This window comes from Xenia sp. Carnegie-2017, unplaced genomic scaffold, assembly GCF_021976095.1.
Source record: "Xenia sp. Carnegie-2017 unplaced genomic scaffold, XeniaSp_v1 HiC_scaffold_6, whole genome shotgun sequence".
NCBI classification, from domain to species: domain Eukaryota; kingdom Metazoa; phylum Cnidaria; class Anthozoa; order Malacalcyonacea; family Xeniidae; genus Xenia; species Xenia sp. Carnegie-2017.
In genome coordinates, this window is record NW_025813526.1 from 17354852 (window position 1) to 17369264 (window position 14413).

Consider the following 14413-nt stretch of genomic DNA (forward strand, 5'->3'; position numbering starts at 1 on the left):
TCGCCAATTTTGTGCAGTGAATATTTTTAAACATCAATGTTTATTTGTTTCAAAATCTTTAATTTTTACAATGATTGAACACAGAAAAATTTACACTAAAGGGATAAATAAAAAAGTTGGTTGTGCCAATAAGTATCTTTTGGTGTAACATTGTTTTCATTGAATAAAAATGGTTGAGTTGAGTTTAAATTTTGGCAAGAAAATAAATAGGAACGATGTTTAGCCGGTGGTCTTTTGTGTTGACTACAAGTCGCCACATTGTTTCCTCTCCTATAAAACACTCTTCAAGTCTTCTTCAACTATTCAAAGGTTTGCCAGAGAGCATAAATTGTACAGGTTTACGTTCAAAAGTAAAAAGGTATGTAAAATCTCTCCGTTTAAAACTAGTAACAAAACGAAAATTAATAACAGACTGGGTTAGAATAAATAGCTAATTATGTTGAATTTTCGAACTTGTATTTAAAATAAGGGGGTGTTTACATGAATCCGGAATGACTTTCGATCCGGAATGAACTCATTCCACTTTAAAACAAATTCTATTGTATGTTTACATGAATCCGGAATGAGTCACAACTCGATCCGGATCGAGTTCATTCCTAGTTTCATTCCGGATCGAAATTTACTTTTTATCTCATGTAAACGCGAATTGAGTTTCATTCTGGAATGATATTGTGATTAATGACGAAGCACGCATGTGCCATGGGTATTGTCTTCTCGCAAATTGAAGCTCGTAAGTAAATAAAGAAGCTAAATGGGTTAAAATGAGTGCGAAGAAAAACAACAATTAGTTTCATGTAAACACGGATTGACATCACGTTTCGATCGGGATTGAAAGTCATTCCGGATTCATGTAAACACCCCCTATGTGTAATTTGATATCATTTGCATAACTCCATAGCAAAGCAAACTTGTCTTTACTCATACAATGAAGTAAAGAAAGTACTATTTACTCATACAATGAAAATATTTGTGAAAATATGTACGCACTCTTCGTGTGAAGTTGTTGATATATAGTATATGTTTTAGATGACTATAACAATTTATTTTTAGAGAAAGAGCGCTTTTACAATAAAGCAGCATTGAATGTTTAGTAACCTAAGATTTAATTTTTTGGCAAAGAAGATCTGATACTGTTGCAATAAAAAGTAATTATATAAGCCCTTATTATTTCCATAATACACTCAAAACAGAATCAAGCATTCACCTTCAGGGTTTCTTATGTGACAGCTTTGTGTAGATTGACCTCTTAACACCGACACAACTTTAACACATCTAATACTTTTATCATCAACAGAAAATTATGATGTCTTGTTTTGTTGGTGTGGAAGCATTGTTGACTCTGTCTCTGCTGTTTTCCGTTAGTGTTAAGGCAAACAGAAATGCCTTCAGCAGTGATATTAAATCTTGTTTGTTTGATGATTGGTTTTCAAACAAAGGAATTCTGAAAACTGAAGTTGACTGCAGTGGTCCAAATCGCTCTGGATTATGCTATGGTGAAAGTAGGACGTTATTTGCTGTGTGTTATAACAACGAAACTCTTATCCCAGAGTTTACTGGGCACGTTGTGGAGGCAAATATTATGGGAAGCGGAAGAAGCAAGTGGATAAACGAGAACGGGCCTTTTGGTACGTGTTGTATAATTAATTTTAATGTACACATAAATATTGAGTACTTATACAGCCTTTAAAGCGGTGATAGTGAAAATATGAAAAACTCGCGTTAATTATCAAGTAAAGTGCGCTTTCTTTGAAAACAAAGCATAAATCTAATAACAAACCATAACTCTTATTAGCACGTTGCATTTCAGAGGAGTTCTTTAATGGCGACGTCTACTGTAATAAAAATTAAAAAAGCAGTAATGTTTATAGAAAGACATAAAAGAACCGCTAATGCTCATGTTTGTTGAATGTGCATAACATTTGTCGGGAGCCTCAACACTTTGACAACTCTAGCTCTAAGTCTCACTGATGCGCACTAAGATTATAGCTGTAATACTTAACAACTATAGTGCAAACTCAAAATTTCAATGGGGTGGTATAGTTGATCATGGCAAAGCCCAAATCCACGGTCGCACTATTGAAATGAAAAGCGAGTAGACAAATTTTTATTAGAATCATAGAAGTATTCGTAAAGAAAAGAGTTTTTATAAAGCTTTCGAATATTTGTTGTTTTTTTATTTGTAGTTTTATATTAAAAAGCCAACGACTCGGATGCTTAACGCATCTCAAAGTGTTTTAATGGAATTTTTATTTATTTTACCTTCAAATAACTAACCTTTGCATTTTGTGGCAATTTTAGTCTTCTTGAGAATTGCTCTCTATAAAGTAAGCAATCAAATCTACCTTGAGTAACCTAACTAAAACAAGTCTTTTTCTACACTATATGTTGCTATGTATTGCTAATTTGCTATCGAATGGGACAGCCAATCTAGTTAAGCGTTTGGTATAGTATACTAGAACGACTATACAAATGGTATGTGTTTTGAACTTACGTTTTTGACTTGGCGCAAAGATTTTTAAAAGAGTGTGAAAAATGCATAATTTTTGACAACCTCTTACATTTCCCAAGCATCCATTAATTTGATTTTAATTTACAGCTCCAGCACCACAATCAAAGATGAAGGATTATAGTGCTGACAAGCGTTATGACGGTAGTTACAACGCGGGTCATCTTACCCCCAACGGAGACTTTGGAAAAGACGAACGTAAATTTACTATGGTGAACACAAACAGCGCTCCTCAATGGAAGCATTTCAATGGTGTAATCTGGAAAAAATTGGAGCAAGCTGTGAGAACGTATGCCAAAAAAAATAACAAACAACTTTATGTAGTAACAGGAACAGGTATCAAACATTGATCAAAATAACCATTACGTCAAATTAAATGATATATGACTAGATTTAGGAGCGCTGCTTTTTGAGGTAAATTTATTTGCAAACCATAATTTTTTCATGGTCAAAGATGCGTACACATCTTTCATGTTTTGTCAAAACAATCAACCTTTGTTTTTATACTTTTAATAAATGAGCTTATAAGTTGATTTGTAAAAAGTGGCCGTTAGCCACGAGGTTTATTTTATACAACAATATATTTAAAAAGAAATGAATATAAGTATGGCTCAAATTTTGGTTGTACATGGCAGGATTAAAACCAACGAATGATGTACAATGATCAGCAATTGAGCAGTGCGACACTATATTATTTAGGCAATCCAAACACGAAAATCAAAATGGCTGTCGTAACAATTTTGAACTTTTCTACAAACGAAACAAGTTTTTGCCTAACTTAAGTTGGCCAACATTTCTGTCCTTGTAAATGTGAACTTAAACAGTCCTGGGTATTTTTTAAAAATTTCAACGTCTCTTATGTCGTTTGTGTTTTTAACATCAATGTTTACTGATTTTACAATTTCGATCGCTTAGAAGAATTTAGAATTCGTATTTCGCTGTTTTAATGAATACTACAGTCGTGCCTTTATTTAAATGAAAAAACGATTACTTCATAAAATAAATCATTATTTAGTTAAAAGTAAAAGCATGATTTAAGAGATATTATTTACAAAATGTCCTGCAAATCAGGGAGATTTTGTGAAAGTCTTAGGGCGCAGCTAGTGCCGTAACTAGGACGTTACTTGGGGTGTATATTCATATACTCGGTTATCTTACTTGGCACAACGCAATATTTGAATATACACTCCCAATTAACGTAGTAGTTATGCCTCTGCGCTCAGTCTGAGTGTACGTGTCAGTGTTTAAACGTGATGTTATTTTACGGATCTGTTAGTATTATACACTCGACTCTGAAGATGACTATCGCTTGTAAAAAAGTCAGTCAACATCAACACCAATTATAAGTCGCTTTAATAAAATTTTACACTGTAAAGTTTGTTTAGTTGGCAAAGAACTAAAAAAGGTGTTAAATTGTGACATTATCACTGGAATAAAACATAATATGAAACTATGAAACGTGTTGTATTTGACTAATAACTATGTATTTAAATTAGACAGATGCTTTATATCATGTGGTTTGTAGTCTCAGTATAAATCTGCGTAAGGTCTATTCATCGTTGTTATGTAATTCCTTCAAAGTTTCTATGTAAAATGTTCTTTTCTTCGTTTATTCGTTTCAGGGTTTGTTTATATATAGGGTATTAATCATTTCTGTGTGGTTATCCAATAGTCTGTGTGACAACGTTAATAAACATACGGGTAGTTATCTTCAGAGTTAAGTGAGGAGTAAGCGTCAGATTTGCTGTAGTTTTTGTCTGTCTCACACGTCAATGTGTTCTCTGTACAGGAAATTTTTTGGTCTGTGTATGACAATTGTGTATTCTGATCGTTAAACAGTCCAAAATAATGAGTTAATTATATATTTGTTAATTTGAGAGTGTAAATAAGTCGTTTTTAAGGTGCCAGTAATTGTATTGATCAGTTTAGGGAGTAATTTTGCAATAGGCATACCAACTTTGTAATGTAAGCCATTTTCTGTAGTCATTGCTGTAAACTATGCTTATTGCTAAGTCTCAGTCAATGTTTTGTTTTGTCTGTCGGTGATGTTCGGAAATGTGATTGGTTTTCTTTTGTTTCTTTATACCTCGTTTGTGTCCAGTAAGTCCTATGTTTAAATCTTTTCAGTCTCATCCTCATAGGAGACGTGGCAATCAAAGCAGTTTGTTTTGTAAACTGCGCCTTGTCGTTCTCTTCATTGTTCTTTGTTTTTTTTGTAAGTACCTTTCATAACGTTGTACTTGATTTGTGTGCAACACGTATGTTGCTTCATCGCAAGATATGTGAGTCTCAGACCTACTGGTGATATATAGTATCGTCGCTGTTGTCGTTGAGTTGTAGGTTTGTACATGTAACTACAGTGATTGGTCTAGTATTTGGTCGGTGTGTGTTGATTTTCACTTAACTGTAGTTTGTAGTTTTGGCTGCCATGTTTTACCAAATGCCGAGAAAAGGAGCATTTCCCTTTTTCAACATCGTTTGTAAATTGTACGTGACTGTTATGTTTGTTGATGTTGGTGCGAAAGTCATCAGCTTTTTCTGCATCTAGTGCTGTGATTGTGTCATCCACGTAGCCTACGAAAAACATAGTGTGTGTTGGAAAGTCTTGAGCGCCAGATCTTTTACATTGTTAAGGACAAGTTAAACAACTATAACAGAAAGGAAAGAAAACTATTAGAATTGTGGTGGGAATATTATGCTTTTAACTTTTTTTTGATTAATATTAGATTTACGTCTTCTGTCATTAAATTAGTATATTCGTGTTTTTGTTATGTACGGCTATAGATGTAAACTTTTAACAAAAATGGTCATTTATAAAATATTCGTCGGGGAATTATAGAACAAAATAATTCCTTAAGTTAGAAAGAATGAATTGGTGATTTGATGCATAAGATGAACAGCTGTTAACTTTCTGAATTTTTTTAGTTTTTATGTCAATTTAAGCATATCGTGTCTAGTACTGACTAATACTTTTATGCAATGGCGTAAACAGCACGCAAATTTGGTCCTGCTATGTTCAGTTTTCTGTGTTCACTGGTTGAAAAACTAAAAATTTCGAAGAAATTGAATAATTCTATTAATATAAAATTCACACAGCAGGACAAAAACTTGGGGATTGCTTTCGTGATTCTTTGCTGCGAGAATGGTTGCGCTTGAAAAACATTTTTCATATGAACTGCTTGGTCGACATTGGGTTCTAAGTAACCTCACAATTGTTTCGCAACTATCTAAGAAAAGTTCAATGAGTTTCATTTTTTTTCCAGGTGGGCAACTAAAGTATGAAAATGGCACGACACTAGAGTTGAACGAACGGGTACTAATACCTCGATATTTTTGGAAAGCAATTTGTGATCCTTCCGGCAAACAATCAGTTGCTGTTATTGCTGAAAATCCAATATATGGGGAGAATAATAGTAATAGAGAAATACTTTATCCTTATAGCTTGAAAGAGCTTAAAGAGAAATATCCTGAGCTTAATTTGCCTTCTTTGCAGAAGGTAAATGCAAGCCATCTGAAAAGGCAAATTTTTGACTCTATAAAGGAAACTTACAAAGTAGCATAAATAATTTGAAATCGTTGCATGACACGACAAAAAATTGTAACAGTTCAAATAAAAAATAAAGGAGATGATTAAACCAAGAAAAATTAAATGTGTAATAAGTCTCAAATGGGAACATAATTTGATAAAACAACGAATGCTGAACTTGTTAAATTTAGAATTTTATAATGCAGTCTCTCTCTTTATTCTGTGACGTCAAACACTCAGTCGTACAGTGATTAATTGTGATTGGAAACATCTTCATTTATGTTATTTATGTTTAAATTTTGTGCATATTTTCAAACAAAGTTTCCCAATGATATTTTACGTTGACCAGGTGTGCACTCATTTTCTCGGTTTTTTGCATCATATGTCGCTGGAGATGTACTGCGAGCATTATAAGTGTTAAGGTTTTTTTTTGTTTAACTTTAACGCCTTTGCAAGAGAAGGTTTTTTAGAGGTCTAAGTAAATCTTAGAATAACACCATGTTTTGTTACTATCAGCTAATCTCTAATAGTTTTAAATGGCTTGACCTTGTTATTGTCCAGTTTGCAGAATCTTATTACAGCTCTTGCCCGCGTTTTAGCGTTTTGTCACTATTCGTTGCCGTTTTGATTTGTTTCTTGGTTTAAGCTTTTTTGTACACTTTTCAGTGCAAAGTAATTGATTTTGACAATTTTAATACGTCTTTAGTTCAGCAACAATTTGATCTAAAACAGATTACTCACATGATACCAAGATGTTGCATAAACTGTTGACGAAAATATCCTCTAATCATTCGAGACCAAAAAACTTATCTCCTTTAGTATTATCTGTCCACCGTACTGTTATTGTTACTTCTGTGGTACATATACAAGAGACGTTGTGTCAAACGTTTAGTAAGTAATCTTACAGCAAGTAACAACTGTCATCTTGGACGTTATTTGTGATAGATCACCTGCATGGTTTACTTTAAATCAAGTCGATTTCATTGAAACAAAGACTAAATTATTTCTTTTATACATCTCGAGTAGTTTGAACATTAATTAAAGCTAAATTTTCCACACGCTTTGTAATAATGAAAAAGAAACCCCTTGGGGTTATTTTCATTTTGCTGGTTTTCCACAATTTTTTCCACAACTTCTTCTGCTCGTCAATATGTTTTTAGAGTATAAAGTGTTTGTTGAATTAAAGTCACTTAATCCTATATTAAGTACTCTGCTCCTGATGACGTTCACTAGAGGCTATATTAAGACTTTGCAGTAATCTTAGTCCTGTAAGTAGTTAACTGTTTCTAAGAACAAGATTTTCCCCCTTCTTAGAAAAGGGCGAGTAAACCTCCAAATACCAAAGTTAACGAAATTACTGACATCATTAAAACATTTGCACCCAATTTCTTTGACGTTCATCATTGCAAATATATAGCTGAATCCTATGTACTGGAAAAACATACTAAAATACCAGAGACTAAGAAACCCAGTGAAGCTGAGTTCATCAACTAGACATTATCAATAGAAAAAATTCCTCAACTAGACATTATCAATAGAAAAAATTCCTCAACTAGATATTTTCAATAGAAAAAATTCCTCACATAGATATTTTCAATAGAAAAAATTCCTCAACTAGACATTTTTCAATAGAAAAAATCTTAAGATAAAATCAAGCGGTACGTGTATCATCGAAGATTTACTTATTTATATTTCTTCTCACCATCGTTTTCCAATTTGGATGCTATTTCGCTCGAAGCTTGCTCCTTTTTTTTAAATTTCCTTGTATGCCATGCATGGGGGATCCCACAAGTATCTAAATTTTCAAACTTCTTTCACTAGCATTTCTTCAAAAATCATCTCTGAGGAGTTTTTGCGATCAATATTTTCACACTCCTCATCCGCTACCTTGTTTTGAAAAATTTTGCATTCGCACGCCGATGAAGTCGAGTATGGAGCGCCATTTGTAAATTTATTTTTTCACCATAAATTTTGGAACGATATCATTTATTTAATAAACAATGCCTTAATTATTTTAAAGAACCATGTTCCTGACAACTCGTTAATTGAAATAATTAGCGAGCAACTATATTGCTTATTTTAAATGACCAAACTTGTAAATTTGTTTGTATGAAATAATCAACTTTTAATAATTTGGTTATATAAAATAACCCAATGGTTATTTACAACGGCGAAGGTAATACGTAATACAGAAAACGTCCTCACGGGTCATATCCCCCCTGGTGGTTAGAATCCCGCCAACTATGGCATTACTTTATTTTAAATATGGCGGATGATAAAAATCATACAGCGACATCTTCCACCTCTTCACAGTCATCGCAAGCGTCAACATTGGAGCAAAATTTGACGACAGCTATCCGTCGTGCATATCCAAGAAAATTTTAACAGCAGAAATTATATGGTAACTCAAATCGGTTGCTGCAATATTATTACTTTATTATTACTTCTATATGCATCAGAAATCAATTGGTCTCATCTTTACAAATGCCTCATTATGACAGTCAAAACTTTGAAAGTCAAATGACAGGAAACCAAGTGATAAATATGATGCATATTTATACTTATGCAATGATTATTTTAAATGTTGCTCCAACTTTACCAGTTGAAGGTAATGCCAATAGGCAATCAGCAGAGTGACCAGAGCATGTTCCATTTGCAGGCCGTAGGACTAGCAGTACAGAAAGGATACCAGCTAGATAGGTGAGGATAATCTCCAAGTCTACCATTGATTGCTGCACTTAGTTTGAGAAACAGACAAATCACATTATAGAAGAGGTTGAAAACCTTATTACCGGGCGAATTTGAGGTTATTCTTTGTGATACTTAAATTTCATATTAGTTACTCATGTCATGCTATTTCTTCATTATTTCAGAATCAGGGATAGTGGATGCTTCCCCAAGGTAAATATGCTTTTTCAAATTTCTTAGTTTGCATTGTTTACATTTTTTTTGCAAATGTTAATGGAATTTCCTAGAAGTTTTCTTCAGCTAAGGTGTCCAGGAAGATCATGGAAAATACTTAACCAGCAATCACTGGAGCAGCTAAGTATAAATCTGTCTATAAAATTTATTGCCAAACATTTTGGTGTATCAAGACCAACTGTTTATAAAGTTATAAGTTATTTTGGTATTACTCATGAAAATTTTTATCGCTCTCAGAGATTTCCCTTGAGCATGAAATAGCAATTATAAAGGCAAACCACCCTATTGCTGGCAACGTTATCATGCAAGGGAATCTGGAAGGCAAGTATACATGTGCAAAGGCATAGGGTCAGGAAGGCCCTTCATGTTGTAGATCCTTTGGGTGTAGAGCAAAGAAAGCAAAGACAAATATGATGGGAATCATAGGTTATAGTTTGTTGTAAGCTGGTAGTTTATCATGAACTCGACGGCTTCAGTCGTATGGTTGTCTTTGCAAGGTGTTCAAACAATAATCGAAAATAACAGTATATCAACTCTTTTTGTAAGCTGTACGTACGTATGGGAGACCAATGAAAATTCGTACAAATCTTAGAGGCAAAAATATGTATATAACGAGAAGCAGGTATGTAAACGATGAGAGGCAAACAAACCACTGTGTTTGGAAAGTCTTTGCACAATCAACGTATCGAGAGACACAAAAGAGCTCTTGACGAGTAAGTGTTGCCTGTGCTCCGCAGGGAGTTCTATGAGTTGGAGGCTAAGGGTGTTCTTGATATTAATAACGATCTTGATATGTATTGCCTCCATTTTATCTACATGCCAAGAAATAATAAAGTGCCTGAAGAATTTGTTGCGTTTCATAACAATCATCACATATCGACTGAGAACAACTCAAAAGCTGAGCAGCTATTTTGGTGCAATATAACCGCTTGCAAACGTTTTGAAGGGCTTTTACCAGATTATTGTAATCAATCAGACTTGAATGAATTGCAGTCAATGGATTTGCCATATGCACAGGTGCCAGATACATTAGTTGAATTAGATGATGAAATTTTAAATATGCTCTACTGCCAATATTACTCTCACTAACTGAAAAGATTATATGTAAAAAAACCTATTTATATACGGGAGTTTGAGGAGTCGTGTTTTCATTCTCTACTTGTATCAGTTCTTGGTAGTCAACATCACCAACATAACAGTTGCTACCTGCAGTAGAAAAATATTTATGAAAATGAAAATGAAGTGTTGTTGTTATGTTGTTGGATAGTCAGATTAATGCTTGTAAATTCTTACTAATGAGTTCCCAATTTAAATTTAAACTCCTTCTTCAATAAAGGTTGCAAGGCTTCCTTCAGACAACATCAACCTGTACAAGACAATTTGTTGTTGTCTTTTGGAAAGTGTGTAAGGCAAATTGATAAATATACCAATGATAACTGCCAAGCGCTTGAAGTATTGGTACTTCGCCTCTTAGCGCATTCACCAACATCTAACAAGAGGACCTAACCTAGAAAAAATCAATGTTTGTAAGAATTAGAAAATTTTCCATGCCACAAAGGATTTCCATGCCTCAACAGTATCACTTTGATAAGGAAATTGCTTCCATTTTTTATCCAACCATTAATATGCTCTATGCTGTGAATTGTGCAACTCTTATAAGATTTACCCCTTAATGTCAGAAAATATGATTGTAAAAGATGGCTAAATGGTTGAGTACTGTTTACTTAAATTAATAGAGCTCATGGGAGCAAGCTATGAAAAATTTTTTCAAAATTTGAGAAAAACAAAATCTCCATCAGTAACGCGATGCCTATTAGAACATAAGTAGGACGATGTAAAGATGAAAAAATGTTAAAAAACAGATATTTTTAATAGATGTAAAGTACTTAAAAAACCTGATGGTGAAACAGCAGAGGCATGCAATGAGCATGTCAAGTTGATGAAAAAAGATGTTAAAGTCAACAAACAGAAAACTGGGAATGATAAATTAATTGATGGAGATTACATTTCCCTGCGGAAGAGAAAATATCGTGATGGAACCCTCAGCTGTGGAACAGGTTATAGAACAATATCCTGCTCTAAGATTGGTGTCAGAAGTAAATCATATTTCTACAATTGTGCTTATGACTTGAAACCTGTTTTCCTTCATTTTTTGATACTTGCCTAGATCCAAGCACTAAAATTTGATAGTGCCATATTGGTGACGATAAAATTTAGAACCATTATGGAGACTTCATCAATAGAGCTGAAAATGTTGCAGTGATGGTGAACGATGTGAAATACAGGATCAGTTTTTATGTGGAATAATATTGGGGGATCTAAATGAACGAGTTCATGGAACACATCAGTACCATGTTCATTCCTTCAAAATTCACCATTTTCATTTTATAAATTATGGTTTTACCCAAAATGTTGGTAGTCATTTTTAGCACCTATTTTAATTCACACCCAGCTTATGTGCCTCTCTTCTCATTGGAGTCATTTAACTCGTCAATTATACTAAATGTTGCTACCAACTATTGTATCTGCAAAATAAACTACACAGGCTTACAGGAATGCTACTCGATGCTTTAAAAATGTTCACTGGAAATTTGTAAGCATTAGTCAATTAGTAAAGCAGGTGTTTCTTTAAAAGACAAAGCTTTGTCATCATCACTTCATGGGAATTAAAGCAACCACTACATTTTAATAATTTGTCTTTAATTAGTTTAGTTTTATACAATGCTGTAAACAACGTTAAAAACACTTTTTAAGTAGCTTGAACGTAAGAAGAGTATGCACTGTGATACATTCGACGACGAATGTCTTTGGGTAAATATTTGCTCATAATGCAGATGCTAATTTGGGTTTTCATACAAAAAAAGAGCAGGGCTGTAGAAGTATCGTTGATCAGAAGTGGGTATCTGTTATTCATGTATGCATGGTACAATCCGCAGAAAACATTAAATTCCAAATGAAATTTTAACGACATTTTATTTCTAAACTTACAAGATTTATCTTATCAAAGAATAACTGATTACTGCTACCCGATCTCATGTTTTAAAAGAGTTGCGTCAACAACGGGTAAGCACTAAAGCTGAGGTTGTTGATGATAAAGTTCTTCTTTTCTGATGAATCATAGAAATTGTTTTAGGTATCTCCTTTTTTTTTCAAGTTTTATCAAAGGACTTTAACATTTCAGGAATTGCCTCCTTTATATTAACTTTCACTTGTAATGGCAATAGTTCTTTAATAGGTGCAGATTGTTTTTGAAAGTTTTAATGGTAAAAAAGACCTCAACAGTGTTTGTATGTATGACAGTAAGACAGGTGAGTGCACAGTCTTACCTTTCATATGATGGAGAAAAGAGGGAAAGTTTTGTTGCAACAGAAAAGATTAATTTCACGACAGGCTTGAAAGATAAGAAAAATATCTTAAATTATTGCAATGCTTTTGAACAGAAATCCGTTCTTCCTGGAGATATGTTCCTTTATCGAATAAGCAGCAATTCGGAGCCATTCTAGAAGTTGTACTACTTGAACAAATTTTGTATAAGTAAGGTAGTGTTCATCAAATGATAAAAGAGCATTGCTAATTAAAATCATTTACATCAATTTTAATAATAAATAGGTGGATTTACATAATATGTTAATATTCAACATTAGAGTGCAAAAAAGTAAAATGATGATTACTGCCATTTAAAGCAAATGAACATGGTCATTTTGCAGTGTTAAATCAATGATAAAGTGTTTCAAAAGAAAGGTATTTTAGCAGATAAGGATTAAAGAACACATCACATAGCTTTAAGATTGGCCTTGGAATAAAGTGATTAGTTCATCATAAACAAAATGATTAAAGAAAAACAGGGAGGTGTTTTTCTATATATTTCTATACTAAAATCTAGCTATATAATTTAACACAATTGTACTACTTCAACATTAATAACCAGATATCCCTTTAGAGGGTGTGTTTATTGCATTTGCTTAATACTTTTATTTGTTTTTTATTTTAAAATAAAAATAAAAGTATTAAGCTTTACCTAAGATTTCGAAATCGACTCTTTCTTAAAGCTATTTTATCATTAACTACCAACTTCCAATGAAAAAACTTCTTCGCAATTTAACTCTATGTTTTTTTTAAGGTAGTTAAAAGATATTATAATTGGTCATTTTTATTATATGGAAAGTCCTTTTCTATGCTCCAGGCTAACTGGGAGTCAGCGAGGCGTGAAATGAAGTCGACGCATTAAGAGGAAGCAAAACTTCAAGCGTAAAAATTACAACTGTTTGTTAAACGCCACAAGTTGTGTCTGTTGTGTTTCTCAAAAGTGGAGAAACAGGTTGTTTTGTTTTTTTTAAATGCTTTGCGTAGTTAATAAATTAGAATATCACGAAATTGCTCAATAAGATTTATACATTTAACCCGTGAAAGAAAGCTATTTTCCAGAAACTTTAAAAAATGTAATGTGAGGTAATAAAAACTAATCTCCTTCAATGCTTCCATCAAAAATAATGTGATGCGACTCTTAGTTCGTAAAACAAAGTGTGCAATATGCTTCCATTGCATTATTTGCACGCATGAAGAAACTATACGCTTAATTCTTCATGCAAATAACACAAGTGACCATACAAGTTAACTTAAGTGAACATGCTCACATTAAAACTAGTTTTATTTTTCAGAAGGAGAAGTTTCTCATTAACTGATGTTTGTGGTTTTGGTAAATTAAAACTATATGAAGTTAACTAACAACTGAACATAAGTACAAATCATTAATGTGTGTACAAATGTAGGGCAAATGAAACTTCAAAGAGAAGTAATGCCACTTTAAGACAAATAATCACTCTAGCTAAAGATCAAGAAATCTTAATCAAAGAAATGTGTTCTAATATTCAGCGGATGAAGCAATAATCATACCAAATAAGCCATTTGGAGTAATAACTGTAAAATTAATTAGCAACAGTTTGACATAGCAGAGGTATAATCTACAATATTAACAGGACAAACTAATCGCCATGCCACCAAATATAGGTGCAAAGAAAACAGAGGAAATCCAACGAAACAAGACGACTGAACATTTAAACAGCTTAGCTCAAACGAAACAAATCAGCCTTTAAACAACAAAACAAGACAGGTAAGGACAACATAATGCGAAACAGTTCAGTTAACATGAAATATCCCAAAATGCAGAAAACCAACAAAGGAGCGAAAGACAGTCCAAAAGCTCACGAATCAAAGCAGTAAAAGACACAAAACGAGATACGCTGCGAGTTGAATCAACATCTTAAAAACTCATGTTTATGGATGCAAACTACCTAAGGCCATGGAATAAGATGATGAAAGACTAGCGAAAGAAGACAACTGAATGCCGACAACACAATATACTTAAAGACAAGAATCATTCCTGCAAGAAAACAGCGAACTATAGAAGAGGAAAGAAGCAACGAGCGCATGGAGAAGGAGAGAGAGCCAAGAGCAAATAC

General features: G+C 33.3%; 1 protein-coding gene across 1 annotated transcript; it reads left to right on the forward strand.

Moving 5' to 3' along the window:
- The first annotated feature begins 319 nt into the window (after positions 1-319).
- On the forward strand, positions 320-6156 carry LOC124457525. Its single transcript, XM_047007755.1, has 4 exons — positions 320-358; positions 1295-1625; positions 2597-2842; positions 5770-6156. The coding sequence occupies exons 2-4, from the start codon at positions 1301-1303 to the stop codon at positions 6066-6068; spliced, it is 870 nt and encodes a 289-aa protein (XP_046863711.1). The 5' UTR covers positions 320-358; positions 1295-1300; the 3' UTR covers positions 6069-6156.
- Positions 6157-14413: the final 8257 nt, after the last annotated feature.